Source organism: Cyprinus carpio, chromosome B9 (assembly GCF_018340385.1).
Source record: "Cyprinus carpio isolate SPL01 chromosome B9, ASM1834038v1, whole genome shotgun sequence".
Lineage (NCBI taxonomy): Eukaryota > Metazoa > Chordata > Actinopteri > Cypriniformes > Cyprinidae > Cyprinus > Cyprinus carpio.
In genome coordinates, this window is record NC_056605.1 from 23,938,833 (window position 1) to 23,966,548 (window position 27,716).

A 27,716-nucleotide genomic window follows, 5' to 3' on the forward strand; every position below is an offset into this window, starting at 1 on the left:
TAGGAAAGGCAAAACTAAGGAACCCATTCTCTGCCTTAGAGTAAAAATAATAATAAAGGTAATTGCGACTTTATTTCTTACAATTGTGACTTTATTTTATTTCACATTGTATTTCACATTACAATGCAACTTTATTTCTTGTGATTGCAACTTGATATCTCAAAGCTGGACTCAGCATTATTTGAAATGTTAACCTTTCTCACTATTACCAGTTTTATATTTTATTCTGAGGCAGAAACAGGTTTCTATGCAAAACAGCGAAATAGTGAAAAATATAATACCATCAGTTTTCCTTATATACTACCATTCAAATGTTTGGGGTCAGTAAGGGTTTTTAATAAGAAGTTACTTTATACTTTCAATTCAGAAAGGAAACATTAAATTGATCAAAAGTGACAGGTACTGACTGTTCGTTTGTTACTTCTGCTATTTCAATTCATAAAAGTTTCTACAAAAAATATTAAGCAGCACAACTTTTCAACACTGACATTAATAAGAAGTGTCTCTTAAGGACTCAAATCAGCATATTTGAATGATTTCTGAAGGATCATGTGACACTGAAGACTGGAGTAATGGCTGCTGAAAATTCAGCCATCACAGGAATAAATTTTAAAACATTTTAAAAATATAATAAAATGGGAAACATTGATTTTGATTTTGAATTGTAATAATATTTCACAATATTAACTGTATTTTTTTATCAAATAAATGCAGCCTTGGTGTACCTCGGAGAACTGTTTTTCAAGAATATGTACAAATCATTCCGACCTCAAACTTTTGAACAGTAGTGTAAAATCTACCCCAGAAATGTTGTTTAAAAAAAGTAAATGGATACATTATGCATATACATTTTATAAAGTGATTACTGTACAGCCGTGAAGCCAGTTCACACTAGGAATGGGCAAAATGACATCTTTGTTTGCCTCATCTCCAGTAATGGAAAAAGCATAACAGGTTGCCATATGTTCATGTTGACATTCGCACAGAAAGTATTTATCTCCATCAGTTCTTTTTCCAGTGTGCAATCTGGTATGAATTTTCCCTGTCCCTCAAAGTAGCTCTGTAGAATTTGGGTGAACCTCAGATTGCTTTAAAAAATTGGAGCGTATAAATGCAGGCTCTTTAGAAACTAGACAAGTTAGTGTCATGCTTTGCTCCAAGCTCACTGATGTAACAAATCATAAGCTTACTGAATCCTGTTTACCATTAGAAGTGAGTCGAAGGAATCTTTTAAAAGTTGCTTTTTTTTCTTTTAATTAGGATAAGCTAATTGATTATAATCAATAAGTCTGGAATGATCAGGCTCATCCTCAACTTCTGAAGCAGGACATTGATAAGTTGTAGTTCTCATTTAATTAAAGTAATCAGGTCAGTGGTTAAAACAGGGTCAGTGCAAAGCGACTCATCCATAGCAAAAGGCTCAGATCACATTTTGAAGTTATTCTAACATTATTTGAAAGGACTACAACCCTGTGTGAGCAATGAAATTAAACTGTTTTTTTAAAGTCTAAAAACAGCAGTTATGTTGCTAGTGTATCGTCTGTGGTTCTGTGGTTAATCAAATTGAAGTCCCCCCAAAACTGAGTTTATGGGGAGATCACGTGGATTTCATGAGTGAGTGAGTCAGAAAGGCCAATGGAAAATTGTAAATCAGAAAATTATGTGTGGTAAACATTTTTGGGAAAACATGTTCGGAATAACTGCGCTGTTTGCAGCTTTCTGCCACGTACCCCTAACTTCTCTCCACCTGCGTTAGCTTTTTTTGTTTGTTTTTTTTTTCTTTATGGCACAAAGCAGCCTTTTCATCCTTCAACAACATTATACAAGTAAACGAGGATATGTTAGAACAGAAACCCTCTTTTGTCCATTGGTTTAATTAACGTTTAAAGAAAAATGGAGACCGGCTCCACATAATGATTCAATATGGATTACAAGAAGTCTGATTTTTCCAGGCAGGTCAGAGGTCACATTTGACTTGGTTGCCTGGAGGAAACGGAGATCTGCGTGTCAGATGTAGTAACATGTGGACGGATGCCAGTGCTGTGGTCTGTGCAGGGAGGAAGGAAGGGAAGGGATGCGCTTTGGTCCTCTGTAGATGGCAATATGGGCGCTTGGGTGCAGAGGGAGTTCTCCAGCTCTTCCTGGGCCAGAGTATTAAAGCGCTCCACCACACAGTGTGCCGTCAGACGAGCCTCCGGGTCATGATCCCAGCACTCTGTTATAGTCGCACACAAGAGCTGCATGCCCTAAATCACCAGGCAGAAATGTCAGTAACACAATCTAAGAAGCTTGTGAAAATAAAATCACAATACCACAGTCAAAATATATACACATGCACATATAAAAAATATAATATTATATTAGGATATTATTTGTTATACATGTTAAAAAATTATACTTATTATTAATTGTATAAATGTGTGCCCATGTAATTAATAATGTACATTTTAATTACATTTAAAACGTAATAATTAGATTTTGTTATTATAAGATGGGTATACATCAAATTTATTGAGGAGATATATATTTTTAAAATGTTATATATTTAATAATACATTTTATAAAATACATTATATTGGGTATATATTCAAATATAATGCGTGAAATATGATAATATGAATTTGTGTGTGTAAAAAACGGTATACGTCTTTTTTTATTAAAAAAGTAGGTGTTTGTGTGTATACATATATTAAAGAAAATTATATATTTCAAGAAATTAAATAATTAAACAGATCTTTAAATGAGTTCAAATATTAGTCTTTTTTTAAAATAAATTAAAATTAAAAATACTTTTAAAAATAATATTTTGAAAAATGTTTTTACATTTTTAAGTATATATATTTAATAAGAAGCCTTCTATTTTAAATGTATATTTAAATGTGGATATTTAAAATCTAAAATTTCTGTCTGCGCTGATAGCCTAGTTTCCAAGTGTGCTGACATATAATGTCGTTGAGTTACGGGCGTCCCGAGTTCGAATCCTTGCTCGAGGACCTTTCCCGATCCTGTGCCCCCTATCTCTCCCTCCTCACTTCCTGTCTACTCTCCACTGTTGTATCATAATAAAAAAATTTGATGTATACCCTTATTTTTAATGTGTTTTATGAATACGCACTGGATGTGTTGTCCAGCTCTCTGGAATATCTGGTCGTCCTCTGTCTCTTAACACCAGGTCTCTCATGCTGTCTACACAAGGTTGTTCACACACCTTGGAGCCAAATGGGGGTTCATAACTCTTTACCTCTGTTAAAAAGAAAACAAATATGCTTACATTCTTACAGTGCGTTTTATCCTCCAGCGTCTTTCAAGCTAATATCCATCGAGAGCTTTACTTGCCTCCTATGACGTCACACCTGGAGACCATTTCCCATAGCACCAGGGCCATGGAGTAGATATCAATCTGTTTAAAGGACTCCAAGTCCTCTAGATTCACCCTGGACTCCAGAACTTCAGGGGCCATGTAGCGTGCGGTCCCCACCTACAGGAAACCGACCATGTGATTTAAATCAGACAACTGCACCAAATTGAATTATCAATGGTTTCATGTGATTACATCTGTGACCTAAACAAATCAATCTCAGAGCAAGCTTAAAAAGCTTGAAGAAATTATCACTGTGCCCAGAGCAGTTCTACCTACATAGATGATACATTTAGAAATGATTCAGTTTGGAATGGTTGTTTTTGTGTGCGTGTGTGTGTGTGTGTGTGTGTGTGTGTGTGTGTGTGTGTGTGTGTGTGTGTGTGTGTGTGCGTGTGTGCGCAACAGATGCAACATTTGAAGATTATGGCTCCGTTCTGAAACCTAAAGAGCTGCCTATGGCATCATACACTCATTCTTGGCACCTACACTGTCTTCCAACATTCTGGCCAAATTCTAAGGCAGAAACTATTGAAATCTGTTTCGCAGGAGCTATTTATGTCACACATAGTTGCTGCCTATATACAGCTTTATAAATTGAAGATGGCAGATAAAGCAAAATAAATATTTATTATAAATATGCAATGTTGTTCAAAAGATTAGCCTTTATAGCCTTCAAATAAATACTTTTATTCAAGGTTAGAATGAAGATTTCTTTTTCAAATAAATTGCTGCTTCGAGTGTTCATGAATACTGAAAAAAGTATCAGTTTCCACAAAAAATATGAAGCAGCACAACTGTTTTCAACACTGATCATAATAAACGATATTTCTGTATATGTATATTAAATTGTAACAATATTTTACAATATTACTGTATTTGGGTCAAATAAATGCAGCCTTTGGAGAGCATAAGAGACTTCTTCCAAAAGCATTTAAAAATCTTACCAACCACAAACTTTTAGTATTGTACTTATTTTCATTTAGTACCTTACAGTATTGATAAAAATACATTACCTAATATTTTTCTGTGCTCTATATATGCATATCAAAGTTCTGTCCCATTGGCTTGGCAACAAAAAACCATGTGGAGTTTTACAAAAAAATCAGTGACCTGTGAGGGTTCATTTTGTTTAGATGCTGCCTTAGATGGCAAATACCTAAGCAGGCAGCAGACACCAAGGCAGCTCACTAGGTTTTGTAACAGAGCCAGTATAGTGCCTACCTGTCCACTGTTGGCAAAATCATCTACGGTGAGCGAGAGGTCAAGTCGCAGAGCCAGTCCGAAATCACAGAGCGCACACTCGCTGTGGTTCTTCAGCACAATGTTGCTGCTCTTCAGATCTCTGTGGGCGATGGGCACTTTAGGTGTGCCGCAGGGCGTTGTATCGCTATGCAGGTGTGCCAAGCCTCTCGCCACAGAGCCTGCCAGTGAACACAGCTCAGTCCATGTAAGGATGTGACCAGCCAAAAAGTCCTGAAGGTTTCCCATGTTATAATAAGCCATGATGAGCCAGTATTGCCTCTGGGGGGCATTAGCAGTACCGCCTCTCTCCTCAGCAGTCAGGAACTGCACTATATTCTCATGTTTTAAGTTGACGTCAGAGAATATGGCTCTTTCGTTACACCATGAGGAATACTCCACCGCCGGGAAGATCTTCACAGCCACCGTTTCATACTGCCCACCCTCATTATGACTGAGCCGTGCCCGCCATACCTCTGCAAAGCGGCCCTTACCCACCAGCGCCTCCAGCTGGATGGGCAGCTGCTCTGTGTTATGGTTTAGGTTATTGGCACAAGTCGATGAGATTTCCGAATTGACATCATCACTGAGGGACGGCAGCTTGCCGCGGTAATCACTACCATTTACTTGGCCCTCGGCGGGATCTAGACACTGGTAGTGGGTGCGTCGTGGCCCCCAGTCTTTGGGTTTCTTGCCAGGCTGACGTGTGCGGTAGAGGTAAAAAGCCATGGTAGCAATGACAGCTACCAGGAGGGGTGGAACCAGGCTTATGACTACTACTGGTATGACGTCTTTAGACTTCAGCTTTGAGAATCCTGGGAAACAAAGGAAATTAAATATATTAGCACACATGGGCTCTGTTCCAGACCTCAGAGAAGTACCTTGCTATAAAGGCAAATGCCCTCTAAGGGAGCATGCTAACTGAAATGCTACTTCACAGGGGTGTAACGTTTTGTAACATTTTCAGCATGGGTCTTTTAGTTTGGTACACAAGTGTACAGAAAAAATACAGCATTGTTTTAACCACTGTACGAGTGAAACTTTCAGTTTTATATATTGTTACTTTTGATAAGAAACAAAGTCTCATGTTTTAAATTATAATCATTTTTTTTTTCAGGAAATAAAAAAAATTAATGCTCTTTGATGTGGCGCAACAGATCGCAAACGCCTCGGTTTAAACGGTAGTGCGGAGCTCGAATTAGCGTGATCTCTTTACTACTAGTTTGAACGTGAAATAAACATGAATGACCAGCTCATGCCTCAAGTAATCACTCAGTCAGTGTTTCAACCACGGAAAAGTGACATGACATACAGCCAAATATGGTGACCCATGCTCAGAATTTGTGCCTCTGCATTTAACCCATCCAAAGTGCACACACACAGCAGTGAACACACACACACGGAGCAGTGGGCAGCCATTTATGCTGCAGCGCCCGGGGAGCAGTTGGGGGTTCGGTGCCTTGCTCAAGGGCACCTCAGTCGTGGTATTGCCAGCCCGAGACTCAAACCCACAACCTTAGGGTTAGGAGTCAAACTCTCTAACCAATAGGCCACGACTTCTCAGCTTATGTAAAGGAGTATATATAAGCTGAGGTAGATTTTTATCCCTGGGAAATTTTTTTATTATAAATTGAATTGATTTAAAGAAAGAGCAATATGTTCAGTAAACCACTGTTTAATAAAAAAAAAAAAAGCATTTTTATGTTTATTTTTTTCCCCATGCTATACCGAAACCATACCGAATCAACTCAAAACTGAGTTACATACTGAACCATCATGTGTGTATACCATTACACCCCTGTATTCATAAGTTGTTGATTTGGATGGCCTACTCAGGTAGCAAAAAATAGCGTTTTGGGACTGACTCAAAAATGGTAGAGTTAGATATTAACATTTTCCTAAATTAACAATACATAGGCTAACATAACAATGCTGGTTAAAATACTGAGTTTATAATTATATACATTTTTTGTTTATTTAAAAATGTTTATGTTTATTATTCATCTTATTTTTATTGATACTTCTCTGTACTAAAATATTTTTGGCCAAATGAAGGTATTTTACAAGGCAGCATAATTTATAATGCACCTTTGATACCTTAAAATACTGCCTACATTCATTAGAAAGCTCACTAGGTTTTGGAACAGAGCCATGGTTTTGCATCGCAAAGCAAAATATTTTGGCAGAAAAACAGAAATTTTTAGCAGTGTTGAAGTATTCATTTAAACACACCATTGGCTCCTTTTTCGAAGACGAGTCTGTCGTTGCACTCGTGATCTTCGATACAGCCGCAGATGAAGAGCAGGCCATCTTCAGAGGGCTGAGGTGTCATCAAACACTCTTTGGAGGAGTAGTTTGTCAGCATTATGTTCTCCAGCATATCCTGAGGGTTATAACACAGTGTCCGCACACTCACGCTCACATTGTCCTTCTTCCTGTGAGAAAAAAATGAACCCATCAGCTGCTAAAAAAAAGTGACCTGATTCTTCAAAAAGATTAACACAGGCTCAAGAAAAACTTCTTTTTATGTTCCTCTGATGAAATCTAGAATAAAATTCAACCAGGGAATCCCTGCTCACTTTGTTCTTTATGCCAGTCTAAACTTTCCTGAGGGTTATAAATGTGTTTGCTGTTAGGGCAGTCTTTGTTTGACCCCTCTCAGAGAAGAGCCTCTCTTTTTACTCACAGCTTGCCTCTACTGAGTCACTCAAAGTTCACCTCGATTGGCTTTCCCGAGAAGCTGTTCATAGACTGAGCAGGAAATCTCTCGAAAAGCAACCCATATTACACCACGGATCCCAAGTTGTTATTCAGTGCGACAGTATTGAAATATACTAGCATTTTAGTGGCAAACTTTGGAGAACATATTTCATCCAGATAATGGTACTCACATGTGGATTCTTCCGTTAATGAACACCATACTTAAATATTCTTGACAGAGTTTCCTGTACTATTTATTCAGTTGCACAGTGCAAAACAGTGATGTCCAATAACAGAACAAATGATTCTTATAATTCAGTTATTTTTATGGGAATTATAATCAATGACTCTAATGAGCTAGTACTTTTTAGTAAATCAAATAAATGCAGACTGGTATTCTTTCTAACGAATCAACCCTTATGAAAAGTAACCATGGTTTTACTACAAATAAAACCAGAAAACCATGGTTGCTACTGTTAAACCATGGTAAACACAAAGTAGTAGTCAGTCTAGTACTATATATAAATGAATACTGTACCTTAATGATATATGTTATCAAACCTTTTGTTTATTGTTTTTAATTCTGTATATTGTAGTTATATAGGCATTTATGCTGCCTCTAAAAACACTATTATTGAAGTTATCAGAAGTTCTTAGATTTTAAGCCATTTAAGTGTGCAAGAACAGGGAATACTTGTGTATTCAAACACTATCAAAAGCTATTTAAATGCACGTCACATATACATATAGTTCAAATTTAGCTATAAACTTACCATATCGCTACACACACTTCTTCAGCCAGAGTACAGTAAGAGGTCAGACTGCAGTTGCTCATGCAGACGTTGTCTTCACATACGGGACTCGAGTGGTCACACCACTTACAGAGGTTAGTCTTTATGTGGGTGAAACTCTGTGCCTGCAACACTGCAATAAGGACAGCAAATAAGACTTCATAGTTTACACAGTATAAAAACACTAGGTGGCATTTAGTCAATTTTAATTATAGCTTTAATTGAAGACTGTAGGTAGCTGATCAATTTTAATATATAACATGGTAAATATGTACAGAATATGTTTAAGTGTGTGTGTTTTTCCCCAACATCTTTTTTTACATTTAGTTGATGACTTTTAAAAATGATCTTTTGATATGCATAATGTTTTTTTTAATTATATAAATATTATTCATTGCAGTTTCTCATTTAATAAACTTTATATAATAATTAATAAAGGTAATGAAAAATGCATAGCAACTGAAACAGATGCAAAACCATAAATAATAATAATAATAATATTAAATTAGCCCTAAACTCAACAGAAATATGTATAAAAAAAACAAAGTGCCTTATATGATAGCCTTGGGAAATGTCTAAAAGCACAAAAAACTAAGGAGTGCAGTAAAAGCAGTCAAAATGGTCTAATGATGAAACTGATTGCAATGCAAAGTCATAAGAATGAAAGCTGTAATGACAGCTGCAATCAAGACAGTATTTAAGAGCAAATCTTTGAGTTACGTGACCCATCTGGAGTTCATAAATCTTTAATTGGATTTGGATGAATGTAGTATATGGCCTGGTGTGTGTATTTGTGTGCTGGGGTGTATTTGGTTTGGTGCACACATCACTGAAAGCATGTGTATTCAGGAGTGTCAGGAGTTCCTGTGGTTAAGTGGGATAAGCCCGAATTCCTTCCCATGCACACTGTCTCCTCTGTCCTGATGCTACCACATCATGACAATATTAATTGTTTATTAAAAGCAGATGAGGGGTGGGAGCCGTTTCACTGAAGGAGTGCAGCGACCTTACAGTAAACAGTATTAAAGGAAAGAGCAGAGATATTTGACACAGACTTCCAGATGTCCGCTGATGCCAACCATCAAAATATACAAGAGAGAAAGAGAGAGAGAAAGAGGGAGGGAGAGCTCTTGCATGAAGGAGCAATGGACATGAAGGGAGAAAGAGACAACAGAGGAAAAGAGAAAAAAATACTTCAGGCTAAGCACAAAAGCCCCCGTTCTATTAACTTTAAAGTAATTAAACTCTGCAGCAACCGCTCCAGAAATAAATTGAAGCCAGAAGCGCTCATACTGGCCAAGTTTGAAGCACAACTCCTCAGTGCTTATGGGAAAACCAATGGCTGCGTGCTTACAAGAGATGCTGGCCTGCAATTGTTTGGTTTGCACTCAAGCAAGTTTCCCCTCTTTTTCCCTATTTGTAATTCATAAGTATGATGATGTATAATTTATAATATTTGGAATGTTTTCTAGTACCACCTTCAGGGTTGTTATTATAACACTAAATAGTAATATATATATATATATATATATATATATATATATATATATATATATATACACACACTGTATACATATAGCTACATATACAGTACATATATTAGCAGTATTTTAAACAGTTTTTTAAAGTAACAGTTTAAAAGTAAATTATTTAAACAGTTTTTAAAGTAAATTAAAAATACATAATGTAATAATAATATAATAATTAGTGCTGTCAAACGATAAATCACGATCAATCACATCCAAAATAAATGTTTTCATTTACATAATATGTATTTGTACTGTATATTTTTTTCTATATGTAAAAACACACAATGCATGTATATATTTAAAAACAAATGTTATTTTTATTTATGAAATATATTTATTTATATTATAAATTATATGAATATAAATATAGACATGTAAATACATGTAAATATTTTCAAAATATATACTGTATTTGTGTGTGTATTTATACATAATAAATATACATAGACCAAATAAATATATTATTCAAACACATACATATATTTAACAAACAAAAACTTTTATTTTGGATGCAATTAATCGTTTGACAACACTAATAATAATAAACCAAAAGTATGTTATTACTTTATAAATATTAAAAATATTTAGCAAATATTTATGTATATATTAAACAGTTTTAAATTATAAAATGATACTGTTTTAGTTAAAAATTAGTGTGTATAGATAGATAGATAGATAGATAGATAGATAGAGTGTTGGGAAAAAGATTTTAATTTTTTGCATATTTTTTCACACTTGAATGATTCAGATCATCAAACAAATGTTAATATAACACAAAGATAAAACGGGTGAATACAAAAGGCAGTTTTGAAATAATGATTTTATTTATTAACGGAAAAAAGCTGTCCAAACCTGCATGGCCCTACGTGAAAAAGTTATTGCCCCCCAAATCTAATAACTGGTTGTGGCACCTTTTGCAGCAACAACTGCAATCAAGTTTTTGCAGTAACTGGCAATGAGTCTTTCACATCGCTGTGGAGGAGTTTTGGCCCACTCTTCTTTGCAGAATTGTTTTAATTCAGCAACACTGGAGGGTTTTCAAGCATGAATGGACTGTTTAAGGTAATGCCACAGCATCTCAATCGGATTTAAGTCCGGAGTTTGATTTGGCCACTCCAAAACCTTAATTTTGTTTTTCTTGAGCCATTTAGAAGTGAACTTGCTGGTGTGTTTGGGATCATTGTCCTGCTGCATAACCCAAGTGCGCTTGAGCATGAGGTCACAAATTGATGGCCGGACATTCTCCTTCAGGATTTTCTGATAGAGTGCAGAATTCATGCTTCCATCAATTATTTCAATTAAACCAGGTCCTGAATCTGCAAAGCAGCCCCTGACCATCACACTACCACCACCATGTTTGACTGTTGCTATGATGTTCTTTTTATGAAATGCTGTGTTGGTTTTATGCCAGATGTAACGGGACACACACCTTCCAAAAAGTTCCACTTTTTTCGCATCGGTCCACAGAATATTTGCCCAAAAGTCTTGGGGATAATCAAGATATTTTTTGGCAAATGTGAGACGAGCCTTTGTCTTCTTTTTGGTTAGAAATGGATTTTGCCTTGGAACTCTCCCATGGATGCCGTTTTTGCCCAGTCTCTTTCTTATTGTTGAATCATGAACATTGACCTTAATTGAGTCAAGTGAGGCCTGCAGTTCTTTAGATGTTGTTCTGGGTTCTTTTATGACCTCCTGGATGAATCGTTGTTGCGCTCTTGGAGTAATTTTGGAGTCCCAAAGCCTTAGAAATGGCTTTATAACCCTTTCCAGACTGATACATGTCAATTATTTTGTTTCTCATCTGTTCTTGAATTTCTTTAGATCGCGGCATGATGTGTTGCTCTTTAAGCATGCTTCACTTTATCAGACAGGTTCTGTTCAAGTGATTTCTTGATTCAACAGGTCTGGCAGTAATCAGGCCTGGGTGATGCTAGTGAAATTTAATTCAGCTTTCTAAAATAATGTGGTTAATCACAGTTCTTTCATGATTTAACAGGAGGGGGCAATTCATTTTTCACGTAGGGCCAGGTAGGGTTAGACAGCTTTTTTTCCTTAATAAATGAAATCATCAAAACAGGAAGGGGGCAAAAACCTTTATATATCATATTTCAATAAAAAAAATTAAAATATAATAATAATAATATAAAAATAAGTTTGTTTTAATTGACAAAACATAATTGATATACTTTTTCCCCCTTCCATATACCTTTACATGCCATAAAGCATTTTTGGGGGCCCCAGTATGCAGTAATCAATCTATCCCACTGGGTGGCAGATTTCCAAGTTTTTCAATTCCTTTTAAACTCAGCTTGATCCCTGAAAGCATTTCCTGATACTAAATGAATAACAGTACAGTGAAGGCAGCACTCGCATAACTGTCACATTCATGACAAACAGATGTCTTCAGAAGTTGTTTTTGTAGTGTTGACTGTGGCTCACACACACTCCATGAGTGCCATTTTAGTGTTAAGGAGGATGAAGGGCCTGTCAAACATTGTCAGTGAAATGTTCTGTTATCTCATGCCAAATAATAAAAATCATCCATTTATCGTCATTGAAAACATGATGCTTCTCCTCCATGGGTACCATGCAAACCCATGCCCACTAAGAACAACTTATTGAACTCAAGGCAAACAAAGGAGAAAAGGAGTGTCTGTGTCCACTGAGAGGTCACTGGAGTTGGGTTAGGCCCTGTCAGCATCGCACCCTCTGTTTAAGTCATTACAATATTGCCATTGTGGGCAATCATGATGACAAAGCAGAGAGATGCATCAAGGGATCTTAGATGGATGTCTTTGTATTTTTATGAAGCCTACAGTTTCTCTGTGTGGTCACATTTGCACATTCTGACACTAGTGGCCTCTCTATATTTCCCAGCTTTTTCTTAGGCGTTTCAGACAACAGATGGGAAATGATAAGCAAGACTGAGAGGTGATGGTTCCCTTCTCTCCACCCATATGGTAATATTTCATAATTGTTGTTGTAAGTGGAGCTGCTCTATACACACCCAAACCATTTAAGGAGGCCCCTGCTGTGCAAAGATCATTTGGATTCTTAAGATTTGGTTTCCTTGTTGGAAGTTTCCTAGCATCGTGTTGTTTTCATGTGGCCACAGTGCGTGGCATCTTTAATCCCCACTGAGATTCTGTTTTTAATTAAGACTAGTTTTTGGTGTACAATTCCACAAAATAGTCATGTATGCAGATCTATTTTAGGATACTTTTCCATCTTACTTTTAAGTACTGTTCTGAAAATACAAAGGTTTTTTACTGATGTCAAACTGCTGTTTATACTGTACTGTGACTCTTATGGACATTTTTTAACAACACAGGAACTATGATGAACATATAGTTATGTATTTTGGACTTCTCGTTCCAAGCATTACCTTCCTAATTTTTAAAACATGGTCATAATTTGATATTTCATTTCAGTAAGGATCATAACAAGGACTAATAGTGTGTTGATATTACATATAAATATGGTAACACTTAGTACAGGAACCATTTCTCACAGTTGCTTATTAGCATGCCTATTGTTAACAAATTGGCTTTTTATCAGTATTTATAAAGCACATATTCTGCATGACCATACCCAATAGGCCTACCTAAACTTAACAACTAACTTACTAACTAGTAATAAGCAGCAAATTGGGAGTTTTGTGAGGCAAAAGTCGTAGTTAATGGTTTTTAATAGTTAAAATTGGACCTTAAAATAGTGTGACCATTAATATTTATTCCAGAATGTATACGTTGTTAAAAATAAAAGTTCCAAAAGGGGTTTTTCAAAATTATGCCACTGAAGAATAATTATGGGGTCCCCAAAAAACCTTTCAGTGAATAGTTCTTAATATTTATTTATTTATTTATTAGTTAGTTAGTTAGTTAGTGTGAAGAACATTTTAAAATTCTAAAGTTTTTTTTTATTTTTTTTCAGAAATTTTTTTTAGAATGGAAAGTTTCCTTGGATTTCAAATGTTCTTTCCTGGAACCAGATGGCAATAAATAGTCTTTATTTTTAAGACTGTAGAATATAAAATTATTTTCCTGCTTAAAAATAATAAAAATGTATTATTTTATTTCTTATGTTACTTATGCATTATTGAACCCTTATAAAAACAAAAGTGCATAAAACCACTAGCCTATGTGGACGATGCTTCAACTCGTAAATTCAATCAAACTGTAAAACTGTAGGCTATTATTCAAGTAAACCAAACACATTTTTACTGCATTTGCAGTATCTCAGAAAAACAAAAGAACTGCTTTTCATGCGATGCCATGGAAGTCATTCTGATTGTCAACATAAGCATCTTATTTTAACCAAGGCGTCGAACCCAGTTTATGGTAATCCATAACTATTTAGAGTGGAGAAAAATCGGTTTCTGTCGTGTTTAAATATATTAGATATTCTCTTCTCAGTGTCAAAAAAGTTTTGCACACAAACTCCAAGACAAAGCTCTGATGCGTGGAGCCTCCAGACAATGAAAGCATCGAGAGAAGTGAAGATCTACTTACGACAGAAACACAGAAGAACAGATGCTGGACCCCACAATCTGCAGCCTGCGCGCCCCATAATACCTCACAACCCAAAGATCCCGCACTGTCGAAGCGACGCCGTGATTTTCTTTATATGCTCGTGACAGACACAGATAAGCTCATCCGTAAGAGAGTTCAGGACTGTGTGTGTGTGTGTGTGTGTGTGTGACTGAGTTCCGTGTAGGCGGATCCAGATGTTTTTAATCCAGATGTGAGTGAGAGCGGATCCGCCCAGGAACTCGCATTTATCAATGCACGATTCACAATGTATACAGAAGGAACAATGAACTACAGTCCGGCTTGCAGTGAAAAGTACAAATCTTGTGTTCTTTTCTCTCTTTCTTTTTTCTTTATTTCTCTTTTTTTCTTTATTTCTTTATTTCTCTCTTATAATAATAATAATAATAATAATAATAATAATAATAATAATAATAATAATATAAACAGGCCTAATTTAAACAAAGGAAAAATATGAAAAATTGATAGATTCAGCACTTTTGCTGTGACGCTACAACTCCTCTAAATGTAGGCTAAATATATTCACATATAATTTCAGTGTGATATTGAGACACAGAATGCTTGAACTGTTTGCTCAGGTAAAGTTGGGAAATAATCAGCAGAAATCATTCTAATAAAAGTAGCTTAGACCTAATTCTATATAATTTGCTGTACATCCAATTCATAAGCCAGACCTATGATAGTTTTATTCAAACTTTACATTTATCTCAACCATTTCAATCAATCCCAAGCTAGAATTAATTTTAATAAACATTTATGCCGTTTTATAGACTATCACGCACGCGTGCACGCGCACAGACTCCCAGTGAAAGTGGGCAACGCGCAAGCGCGAGACTGGTAAACCATGGCGGACTCAGGAAGCGAGGAAATAGCGGTGATTGGAAACACAGATCTGACTCCTTCAGAGTCTGAAAACAACTTAAAGAACACGGTAAAAATCCATAGCTGAATGTTTTTGTGCGGCGTGGCCGATAATGTGCTGTTTTGTAGATGTCGTGTGCGCGAGCTCGTGATCCGTGTTTTGCTTTGGCTCATGAATGGCCATGTCAGTTGCGAAGACATTACATAAACTACATACATGTTGTTGTTTTTATTACAGCGTTGTTTATGGGTTAAAAGAGTGAGGAATAAAAACATGCTCGTATAAAGCCACATAAGTAGAGAGTTGCTTTACTTCATGCTGTCAGTGAAGAGCCTTTGCCACGTAACGTTAGTTTGTAAACACCCAGTATCTCATGCACGCCTTGTGTCACATGTCTGTAGATTTTCGATATATCAACAAATAGATCTTGTTTACCGCTCCATACTTAGTTGAATTTCTTTATGTGCTGATGCTTGAGCAGTGGTTGAATTGAAAAAATAATTCAGGGGGGATGGTGTGGTCAATTTACTGGGGGGTTGGGGTTTGTCGCGTAGCTAATTTTACACAATAATCTCAAAATTTGTCTAAAAAAGTTTTTTATTTAATGAAAAATTAGCCTTATAAAACAAACTATTATTTGTATCCTTTTGCGCTGCTAACACAATGCTCTACCACTGAGCCACAGGAACAATAATTATGCAATCTTATGACATTATTGCACACTAAACTTAAAACCACACCCGTCAAAATGCTGAAAAATACTATTGGAATGGAAATTATTTAATATTGTGAGAAAATAGAAGCAGGAGATTTCACCCACATTGTTGAATAGCCTTCTTTTTGTAGCACCTGCCTCTGGCTAACAATGAAAAGTAGCCGGTCATAGTTCAGGTCAGAGATGTAAATTAAAGACTCTTGGCTATCTATTGGCTATTAATTATTAAGTCCAAACTTCCTGTTTCAGCAAGAGTTATGCCAACACAGGAGAGAAAACTATTCTCGTCTACACTTTTTCATAAGATCTTCAAGGCACATACATCATTATCTCTCAAAAAATGTAAAGGGTGCTTGTACAAAATATCTACAAGTGCATCCTCAACTATTTTCATATCTAAATCCAAACATCAATATCTTGCAGGGCCCTGAACCATTTAAAAAAAAAGAAAATTGCATTTGAAAGTATCAAAAGGGTACTGTAGTGGTATTGAATATTGTGATTCTCTGGACTAATATTTACAGATGGTTGAAAAAGGGACAAGTCTTTTGAAGATGATTGAGATCAGTGTGGCTGAAGCAGAGAAGAGGACCGGGAAGAATGCAGTCAACATGCAGGAGACTTATACAGTGTATCTTATAGAGACGAGGTAAGACACTTGACTTCACATTCACAGTGCTACAACTCATCATTAAAGGTGAAATGTGTAGTTTCACCAGAATTACCGAAGTAATGAACGTGTTCATATTGTCCCATGATCCTATTCCAAAATCACGCAATGGTTGTGCCATTTTTGCCATGTCGGGTATAGCCAAAGATCAATTTTGGTATGAATTGATTGATAGATTGATTATTTAGTTGTCTCTGCATGGAAAAGGAAACATAAAAAGGCTGCACGATTATGACAAAAAACATAATTGTTAAATATTCCCTTGAAATTCTAATTGCGATTATTAATTACGATTATCACAATTTACATTGAATGATGTTTATACCATTGTTTGATGCAACTGCATGCTGTATTTTTATATGAAAATAAACCAGTTGAAAACACTCTAACTGAAAAACTTTTAGTGCTTTTCTATAGTAGTAAGCCTCAAATGTCTACTATACATCAGATTGGTTTCTTCTTTAAATTATAAAAAAGTAAAAAATATGAATGGTATTATAATGTTATGCTAAAACTAAAAATAAAATAATGGGAAAAACCCTTAAGATAACATGTAGAAAGGAAAAAACGCATCTTAAGCACGCAGAATCACATAAGTGGACTTTGAACGATTAATTGCCGCTTTGAACGATTACGTAATTGTGGCATCAATTGCGATTAGAAATTTGATTAATTGTGCAGCCCTTCATGAAATAGAAATTCACCCTATATACACTGTAAAAATATTTCTCAAGAAAGATTCTTTGAATACCTTTAACAAGAAAATGCTGTTACAGTCTTTCTACTTTAAAACTTTTAATTAAATATGTTAATTGCCATTATTTATTTGTGAAATTTACTGGCAATTTCTGATTGAAAATTGTTTCAAAGTACATCCTTCAATTATTTTTTTTAAAGTGTATTTTCCAAATGCATACCATAGATTTTATCATAAACAAGTCATCCGTGCATATTTTATGATATTTTTACATCATAATTTTTAAGCATATCTTGATGTTCCATTGAAATGACAGACTTCTTTCTGTTAACGTATGCTGGACTTTTCCTGTGATTCTGTCCATACAAACTTGGCCCCTTTTTACAATCGACTACAAGTTTGCATTAAGATCTGCCTCCATCCGATCAACATCTAATGAATTATTCCATGCATATAGAGTTTCTATTGACATAAATTACATTTATACTGTGGTTGAGCCAATACGAGACACGAGCATTAACTAAACACTTGTTATTTAAAGAAGCATAAGACTGCATAAGAGGTTATAATGTGTATTTTCTTTGTGAATGTGATAACCTACTTTAGATAAAGCAGGTTTACACATTGACTTTCTGACTGAACTATGCTCACACTGTACTAACTCAAAACATCAAAGATTCCCATCCTAACTAGCCCAGCTCAGAAACTGTTGAAGCTACAGCAGACTGGTAGAGACCATCGGATTTCCTCTCTTTAAGTCCACTTCATACTTCGATGTTTGCACTAGACCTTTTCTTCCTGTGCCTGGATCTGTCACTTTAACGTTCGTTCTACATCAAATAAAACAAAACAGAAGTATCCCATTGGGCAGGAAGTGACATGCAACAGAAGTGTCACTTCCATCTTTTGCTCTCACCTCCCCGTCACCCCGCCAAGCTTTGCATTGGAAAGAGGGACGTGTCGTTCTGCAAAGGGTGATGAGTCAGCACTTCAGGCAGATGTGCTTTGTCTGTGTTTCCAGCAGCGCCAAACACACACACACTGGCCAGAGTGCAGTAACATATTATCACATGATTCAAAAACAATACTTAGTGGTTGAACTTATAAAATCACTGTCTATAACCAAGACATTTTCAAATGTGTTTTTGGTACTGAAAAATCATCCAGAACTAGATTTTTAATATTTTCTTAAGTAAATGATAATGGTGCTTGTGCATGCAAAAAGTTATCTTTAGTTTTTACATTAGCATCTGAGCATTTTCAGACATTTTATCGAAAACAACTCACAGTTCCTGGGAATTGAACCCATGACCTTTGTGTTGCTAGCAACTATGCCCTAGATTTTGAGCCACAATTTTTTTTTTTTTTTGCTAGAGTGCAAAGATATTATGATCTTTATGGCTCAGGTCCCTTCTTCACGATTATTCGCCAGTTTTATTGTCCCGCAAGGAAAATCAGAAATTTGATTGCTTGGGAAAGTAATAGCATACAGTACCTCTGTTCAGAAGGGCGTATGATTTGAGGCACCATTCATGTCTGTAGCAGAAACATTACGTGATGAGTTACATTCTCAGGGTTAAGGGTTTGTTCAAGCCCCTAACCTTAACAGTATATAAACAGTTGTAATAGTGATACTTGTGTTAGCATAAAAATTCTTGCCTATATTGAATCATGGAGATAACTAAACACTGCTGTATTGTTGCTCCTTCCCATGAAAGGAAGGATGTGTTTTTGTAAGGACCATGTGGAAGGCATACTGCACACGCAAACAGTGGGCTTTAGAGAGCAGTTTGGTGCCACTGATCTTGGGGAAAGCTGTATTGTCTGGAGAATGCCTACCAGCCAATCCTTTCCTTCCTTGTGCTTTGATTTCATCATGGATTATTAGCGTGGAGCACATTATATGCTCCCATTTCTTCCCTTGAGCCCTCGGGAAGTTACGATCTTATTTCAAAGTCTCCCCGTTTTTCTTTTCCCTCCCCCGATGTATATTTCCTCTGTATTTCTGAATTCTTTTTGCATTTTTCCATCTGAATTATTGAGGGCTCCAACAATTTTCAATTTGAATTTAAAAAGTGTGATTTCCAGGCCTGGAAAACTCATGGATTACTTTGGATTACTCATGGTTTGTAGTTGTACTAAGCAGTAAAATATTTATGCCAATACAAAAATCAATGAATTCATTTAAAATGAAGTTAATTAAAATTATTAAGAATTGAATAATAATTAAATGCATTTACTGTATAGCCTATTTTGAAAAGTCTTTTATGCTTGCCAAGGCTGCATCTATTTTATGAAAAACACAATACAAAATGATAATACTGTGAAATATAATTAAAATTTAAAATAACTGATTTCTGTTTTAAAAAGTCATTTATTTTTGTGATTTTCAGCAGCTGTTACTCCAGTTTGCAGTGTCACATGATTCTTCAGAAATCATGTCTGATTTGGTCCTCAAGAAGCTGATTTGGGGCTTATTGTTATCAGTGTTGAAAACCACGATACATCCATCATAGAATAGAAGGTTCAAAACAAAAATCTTCTGTATCATTCTAAATAACTGTCTTGCTGAAAAAAAAATCTATCTTAAGGTGTATTATTTATTATTTTTGTAATTTACATTTTATCTGTCGACCACTAAAAAAAACACCTGGGAAAGTCATTGAATTTCATCGGTCAAAAAGTTGTGGGATGCCTGATTATTGCACCGTAAACTGGGGCACTGTAATGGGGGAAGGACGATTTCAAGGGCCCTGATCAGAGGGACGGCCTGACACAATCATGTGATTTCACGTGACAAATTTCTACAGATTTCCCCCCTCCCCACCCCCGTTGTAACCCTGAGTGATGTTTAATAAATGCAGGAGAGTTCATATACATTCTCTTTCATTGCAGTGATTAAGTAGAGTTCTGCTCCTAAATTAGCAGCATTCATGGCTTTATGCACTGGGAATTCAGCAAGATTACACAGCGCTGTTAAACCTTTGGCATGTGTTTGAAAAGGCCCTTAAAATTACTAGTTTTGTTTAAAAATTAGCTTAAACAACCCCACATTACATGATAGAAGTTTTTTTTTTTTTTTTTTAAGAGATGCATCTAGGTTTATACCAAACCTAACTCTAACATTTGATTGAAATACTATTTAAAAATCTTCATGTCTTTGTGTTACATTCCACTTCTGACAGAATGTTAATTTGTTCTTTGTTTTTAGGCCAGTGGATGCTGCATCAGAAGGGACCAATCCTGTCCCAGATTCACTGTGGAGGCGTTACAGCGAGTTTGAGCTCCTTAGAAACTATTTGTTAGTCACCTATCCATTTTCAGTGGTTCCGCCATTGCCTGAAAAACGGGTATGCAAACTAGATGCCTTGGTTACTGCTGCTTGTAAATGTGATTTGCATTCATGCACTGTAACTTCGTGCTTTTTGCAACAGGCTGAATTTGTTTGGCACAAGCTGTCAGCAGACAACATGGACCCTGACTTTGTGGAGAGGCGTAGGGTGGGACTAGAGAACTTCCTGCTCCGTGTGGCCTCACATCCAGACCTGTCCAGTGACAAGATCTTCTATTTGTTCCTCACTGAGGTAGAGAGTTCTCACTAAAGCTGTTTGGACAAAGCAAAGTGTGCATCAAACCAGTGGCATGCCCCTCACACTTTGAAATAGACATTCTATTTGCATTTTTATTACTGACCTTTCCTTGTGTTCAAATCTCTTGATATGAAGATTTAAACATTTTTAATTTATAATTTATTATTAACTTAAACGTTAACTTTAACTAAGTACATTAATTTCTATTTCTACTATGCTGTCAATTAAAACAAATGAAAATAATTTGACAACCTAGTAGAAATAGAAATTAATTAAATAAATAATTGCATATACAATAACCATGAAAAGTTTTTGCTAAAGAGAAAAAAAACATTAAATTATCAAGGCAGACAAACAAATTATATAAAAATTATAGCTGGATATAGATTATAAGAAGTGGCTTTTTGAAGCCAATATTTTAATTTGTTTTAAAACATACTCTGCCATTCAAAAGTTGGGATCGGTGAGATTTTTAAATCTTTTATTTGAGCAAAATAGTGAAAACATTAGTATAGGCATTAAAATAACTGTTTTCTATTTGAATATACTTTAAAATGTAATTTATTCTTGTGATTGCAAAGCTGAATTTTCAGCAGCCATTACTCCAGTCTTCAGTATTACATGATCCTTCAGAAATCATTATAATATGAAAGTGAAAGTAATATGCTGAAATGGTGCTCAGGAAGCACAACATTTTTTTGTGTTGAAAACAGTTGTGCTGCTTAATATTTTTGTTGCAACTGTAATGCATTTACAGTTTAATGCTGGATAATAAAAAATCTTACTGATCCCAAACTTTTGAACGGTAGTGTAAAGCTTATCAATATTCTACAGTCCAGCAGTTCATGAATTGTTTTGTATTTAAATATTTGAACTAAATTAATTTGTTAAAATGACAGACCTAATGTCACTTTTGCCTTTTGAAAAGAAGAAAAATATGTTTTAACTGGCATTTCATGCTGATAATGCCCTTTTTCAGTGTCAGAAATTACATCCTTTCTCTGCCCCACAGGAAAATGGTTGGAAGGAAACCGTGTTTGAGACGGGATTTCAGGCGAAGGTATATCAGCACTTTCCAGTTCATTGGGTTCTTTCTCTCTTTTCTACCCACAACAATGTTATTTATATATTGCTTCTCACCATAGGTCAATTTTCATATGTTGATATGAGGCTGACTAAATATGTGTTGATTTCAAATGTGTGTGAAGTAACCCAATTGCTACTGCGGTGAAGAATCTGTTATCAGTACGCTGTAGTTTATGTAAACAGGCACAGGAAGTCTGTTGGATCATTCTGGATCAAACCCGAAAGAGCTGCAGTGTTTTATATTAGTGTACTGTATATTATTGTAAAATTGCAGTGTTTATCTGATCTCAGTTGTTTGAAAAGGTTGTTGTAAGAAGTGCCTGTAATTTAGTTTTACACTATCTGAAAAAACAAAACCCAAACATGAATCTGTCTGTCAACATTTGGCCTTTGTCACTCTTACAGGCCGATTCAAGATTAAAGGCTTTAAATGCCACATTCAGAGTAAAGAATCCAGACAAGTAAGTCACTTTTGCAAACCGTGTTACACGGTGTCATGAAATGCATAAAGATATGGCTGTGCTGTTTATTAACACTGAAACTAACCTTGACCCCGTGTGTGTGTGTGTGCGCGCGTGTGTGTGTGTTTCACAGGCGATTTGCAGAAATGAAACACTACGGTGATGAGCTGCAGTCTGTTATTTCGCAGCTGCTGAGAGTTCGGGCGGTGAGTGTAAACAAAGTCAAGACAGCTGAATGTGCAGCTCAATCTCAGGGAAAAATTATTTCACTCCAACAAATGCCTAATTTAAGTGCTGTGTATGTTAGGTGTTATTAGGGATAAAAATTGTAAGGAAAGCGATACTGTTGATTTCATTTTAATACTTTTGAGGAAGCACCCTTCTTTACTAAAGAAAAACTGTACGATTTTAGGCAACTTGTTGAAATATTTTTCTAAACTAACTTTTATTGCATCAAAATTCTTCTGATTGCATATATATATCTGGTTGCATTAGAATCATAGAGTGAATCTAATAAAAATTTGCTGGTGTTTTATTTATTAATTTTTTAAATCATATATCTAATAATTTCTTTTAGAGAGCAGCTGATCGCCTGTATGGAGTCTACAAAGTGCATGGAAATTATGGAAGAGTCTTTAGGTAATGTTTCTTTGAAGGAATAGTTCACTCATATATGAATAATTGACCTATGTCATGTCAAAACTGATACGGCTGATTTTTTTCTGTGGAACACAAAAAGAGATGTTTTGCAGTATGTCCAGGCTCCTCTTCTCCATATAATGACCATGTTTATATGCATATCATTGTCTCATTATGTTTTGGTTAAGACTTTATATCCTGAACAAAGACTGTTAATAAGAAGTACTGTTTCTTTAGCTCCAGATCAGCCATTTAGAATGATTTCTGATGGATCATGTTGCACTGAAGACTGGAATAAACTTTTAAATTGTAGTAAAGTTAAACAGCATTACTGTTTTTACTATAATTTATTCAGATAAATGCAACCTTGGTGAGCATGAGAGATTAATTAAAAAAAAAAAAAAATACTACATTTGTAAATTTGGCATACTTAATACCCCTTAATTTAACACTATTTCGTAATCAATCAGAATTTGTATGTGCATATAAATGTGGTCAGCATATAGCTACAGTATATATATGACCTGTGCATTATATTTCATGTCTTCTGAAACTATACAGTCATTGTGTGTGTTGAACAGACCATTTGCTCAAGATTTTTTTCTCACAGTACAATCACTACACAGTTCAATCACAATTAAGTACCCTCATTTTGGAGGAGCCAGACATGCTTTATAATGTGCTCTATAAACTGTTTTTGTGAGAAGCATTTTTGGGCTAAATCTTTTGGGCTGTGATTGTGTAGCTGCGGTCAGCTGCAGTGGTTCAGTGTGAGTCTTTGTTTGTTTTGGACAGCGAGTGGAGTGCCATTGAGAAAGAGATGGGAGATGGGCTGCAGAGCGCCGGCCATCACATGGATGCGTGAGTTCACATCACACGCAATGAGCCATTCTAATGTACCTTTATAGGATTAGTGCAAGATTTTATTGCAGCTGGTTTTGATTGTATTTCTCCTACCTGGGATGATCCTGTTACCCTCTGAGAGCTCATTGAGGGACCTGAAATATGAAGGTGCTGTATGATACACCCCATGACTCTCCCGTGTGTGCTCCTGGTACTGAGCTGTAAAACACATTTGCCAGATTGATCTGGATCCTCTCGTATTTCCATTCACGGCCCCCCATAACAAGTAGCCAGTAAGATGAGCCCTTGGGAGGCTCAGGTTTTAATTTGGCTGGCAGACCGCGCACGAATCTTCAGGAACCATGGCCAAAACGTTTAGTGGTAATTTTTTTCAATGTTGATGATGATGTTGTGGGAGGGACGCTCTCGTGGTAGTGTCCTCAGTGAGTCTTTAACCAGCCACTTTGGTTTCTATATTGGTTTTGTATAGCTGTCTGTTCTGATGGATTCCAGATTGCTGTACTCAGCAGAAAGGTCAAAGGTCAGAGCCCAATGCGCTGCCTGTCTGTCTCAGCACTGAAAGAAACAACCTGTCCATCATCAGCCGTCAGACTGTTTTATGGATCAAGTTGCTCACCTATTCCCCAAATTCCTCAAAATACCCCAAACAGGCTCTGCTGTGGATTTGGCTTTAGTTCCACAGGCTCTACATCTGATTTAGAGAGGATAACACATGTAGTTTCATCAGAATGCCAGTTTTTGACATTAGGGGTGGGTGGTATGACCAAAATATTCCTGATAAATATTCAAAATATCATGGTTACAGGATATATAAAAAGATATGATTACTAGAAACTCAATGAAAAGTGTTTTATACATTAAAAAACATGTGGTAATGCTTATTTTTGGGTTATTAAATAAAGTATTTAATCTTGTTTATTTTATCTTTTTATTTGGAACTTGAAAAGTTCAAAAAGATAAGATTATTTATGACAAAATATGTTATGTTAAAAACATACGACTCAAGACAACTATTATTATAAAACAGATGATTTTGACCTAAACACTCATTCAAACAGGTTCAGAGCTGTTATAAAATAGCTGTTATTCAATATTGATAAAAAAAATTGGAGGTCAGTAAGATTTTTTTAAAAATGTGTTTGAAAAGTCTCTACTTCTCACTAAGACTGCATTTATTTGGGAAAAAACATTAATATTTAAAAATAAATGTTTTCTATTATAATATATTTAAAAATGTTATTTATTTCTGTGATGGCAAATCTGAATTTTGCGGATTTTATTCTGAATTCTTTGACAAATAGGAAGTTCAAAAGAACTCTTATTTGAAATTGAAATCTTTTACAACATTATGAATGTCTTTACTGTCACTTTTAATCAATTTAATGCATCCTTGCTGAAAACAAATATAGCATAACAAGTCATTTCTTTCACAAAACAAAAGTCCTACTGACCTCAAACTTTTGAACAGTAGTGTACGCACATCTGTGACCACATTAGGTGAAATTCATGTACATGTTATGTTAACTACCCTTTGATTGGGCACTTTTGTATGTTGCAGGTATGCTGCTTCTGTCGATGATATTCTAGAGGAAGAGGAGCATTATGCTGATCAGCTGAAGGAGTACCTTTTCTACGCAGATGCATTAAGGTACAAAATTCATTGCTTAAAAGGATAGTTCACTCAAAATGAGAATTGTGGTCGTTTTTTTGCCTGAACTATTTTAAATGTGATCTGAAGTATACTAAACACAAGCTGTTATAACAGTGTGGTTGATTATAAATGTACATGGGCCCTGTTCTCACTGAACTCTTGGGAGCTGATAGCCCCCACTGGCTGATTAAGTTACATGCAACTTTTGGTCCGAGTTTTCTTGAAAGTGAGCACACTGCAGGGCAGCTAGGCTTTCAGTTCAACAATTTCCCTAAGAAACAATGAGACGATCTGCTTTTTTATGGTTGCTTTTGGATATTTTGTGGTTTATGTGCTTTTTCACAGGGCAGTGTGTAGGAAGCATGAACTGACACAGTATGAACTAGAGATGGCCGCCCAGGATCTGACCTCTAAGAAACAGCAACGGGAGGAGCTCGCCACAGGGGTCAGTGTCCATTTGACCACATGCGCAAACTCAGAAACTGGAGAACTCCACATCACCCCTCTTATGTCTGCAATGAGGGACTTTCCAGCAAGATTGATATAAACCAGGGTTCATGTCATTTCAAAAGAATGAGGGGAAAATATAGTTTTCTGTTTTTCAATGTGTTTGATTTAAAAATATCAATTTAATATAGTTGGATGTAATGCAGCATTTACTTTTGTCCCACAGCCCCCAATCAAGTTTGATTTTTGGTCCTTCATAGTAAAAAGTTTGGCCATCTCTGCTTTTAAACATGCTTTGGTTTGCATGTTTTTTATTTTATTCTTTTTTATTTTTATACAGTTTAAATTGTGTTTGCATGAATAGAGTCTGTAGAGAATTACCTCATTGGCACATTTGAGCAGCACAAAAAGCCAACGAGATACGAAAGACTTTCTGACCCGATTGGCTGATATGAATAATTACTAGGCCCACTTGGCCAAAAAATGGGAGTAAAAATGTCCATATTTCAGCTTTCTGCAAATAAACATGGGAGGAAGAGTGTGGCTTACTTCAGCCAATGGGTGTTATTTACTTTTTTTTCTTCTTTTTTTCTCTGTGTAGACGATACGGACCTTCTCTCTGAAGGGAATGACCAGTAAACTGTTTGGACAAGAGACCCCAGAGCAGAGAGAGGCCAAGCTGAAAATGCTGGAGACACAGATTGAAGAAGGAGAGGAACTGGTCAAAGAAAGAAACGCAGAATGCGAGTAAGCAGTGCTCTATTCACACACAACTAAATTTATGTACTGCTGGTGACGAAAAGCAATAAATGTTGTCAGAAAATTACTTAATTAGGTGGTTTATGAGCTGAGAAGCTTACTCAACAAAGCTGCATTGCCTTCTTATTCTCTGTGGCAGTGCAGAAATGATGAAATATACAGATATGCTCCAAATACACATTCTTTGCTCATTGTGTTGCATCAATGAGAAACTCATCTGATAAGGGCGAGTTGAACCCCAAAACACACTAATTATTCAGGGATTTCTTAAAAAATATGTAGATTTGAGGATATAACCATTCACGTCAATTATTTCACACAATCTTTGTCTGTTTTTTTAGGGAGTTTGTGAAAAGTGCATGGGTGGACATTGAGAGGTTTAAAGAGCAGAAAGACCACGATCTCAGAGAGGCTCTCATCAGCTATGCCATCATGCAGATCAGCATGTGCAAAAAAGTGAGTAGCATCAAAGAAAAAGAAAAAAAAAAGATTTTACATTACATTATTACAAACCAATCAAAACACCAGTCTCTACTGATCAGGCACAAGGGGGAAGTCTCATACTTGTATTAAAAAATAAGCCTGTTTTGTTTTTAGGGAATTCAAGTGTGGAACAACGCTAAAGAGTGCTTCAGTAAGATGTGAGGGTTCCAGCCACGACAACCAGAACACCAGGAGGCCTTGGAGATGTCAATCCAGAAAAGCACACCCTCCTAGAGACTGACCTTGGGGACTAAAGTCTTCCTCTCAATCCTAAACGATTTTCAGTCTCTTGTGCCAGATGCTCTGGTGTAAATAGGTATCAATTACAATAGTTTAGGAGTCCAAATAATGAATGAATGGGGTGCTGTTTTATTTATTTCCATGTTCAAGAGCCAGATTTTAGACCTGGTTACTTTTGTTACTGCACTAATTTGACCTACACAAGAGTTTGTGAAGGTAATGGAGAATTCTTAACACTTCAGACTAGGGCTGCACGATTAATCGCATGCATTTGTCATGCGTGTCTCATCAGTAAAGCTGGTTCCGTGATTAGCGGTAAATATCCGTCACCTGTTTTCAAATGCACCGGGAGTTCATACACAGAGCCGTAGTTCACTGACAA

General features: G+C 35.9%; 2 protein-coding genes across 2 annotated transcripts; one reads left to right on the plus strand and one right to left on the minus strand.

Moving 5' to 3' along the window:
* Positions 1 to 834: 834 nt before the first annotated feature.
* On the minus strand, positions 835 to 14,328 carry LOC109088721 (TGF-beta receptor type-2-like). The gene is made up of 7 exons (XM_019102862.2): positions 14,132 to 14,328; positions 8,074 to 8,224; positions 6,833 to 7,035; positions 4,583 to 5,415; positions 3,337 to 3,478; positions 3,116 to 3,243; positions 835 to 2,246 (listed from the first exon to the last, which is right to left on the minus strand). Exons 1-7 carry the CDS (start codon positions 14,187 to 14,189, stop codon positions 1,965 to 1,967), a joined length of 1,797 nt encoding a protein of 598 aa, XP_018958407.2. The 5' UTR covers positions 14,190 to 14,328; the 3' UTR covers positions 835 to 1,964.
* A 631-nt stretch (positions 14,329 to 14,959) lies between these two features.
* Positions 14,960 to 27,569, plus strand: LOC109088720 (sorting nexin-4-like). The gene is made up of 14 exons (XM_042731703.1): positions 14,960 to 15,101; positions 16,272 to 16,396; positions 20,326 to 20,464; positions 20,549 to 20,698; positions 21,717 to 21,764; positions 22,196 to 22,251; positions 22,385 to 22,457; positions 22,829 to 22,890; positions 23,686 to 23,751; positions 25,313 to 25,402; positions 25,751 to 25,850; positions 26,454 to 26,599; positions 26,953 to 27,067; positions 27,209 to 27,569. The coding sequence occupies exons 1-14, from the start codon at positions 15,015 to 15,017 to the stop codon at positions 27,254 to 27,256; spliced, it is 1,305 nt and encodes a 434-aa protein (XP_042587637.1). The 5' UTR covers positions 14,960 to 15,014; the 3' UTR covers positions 27,257 to 27,569.
* Positions 27,570 to 27,716: the final 147 nt, after the last annotated feature.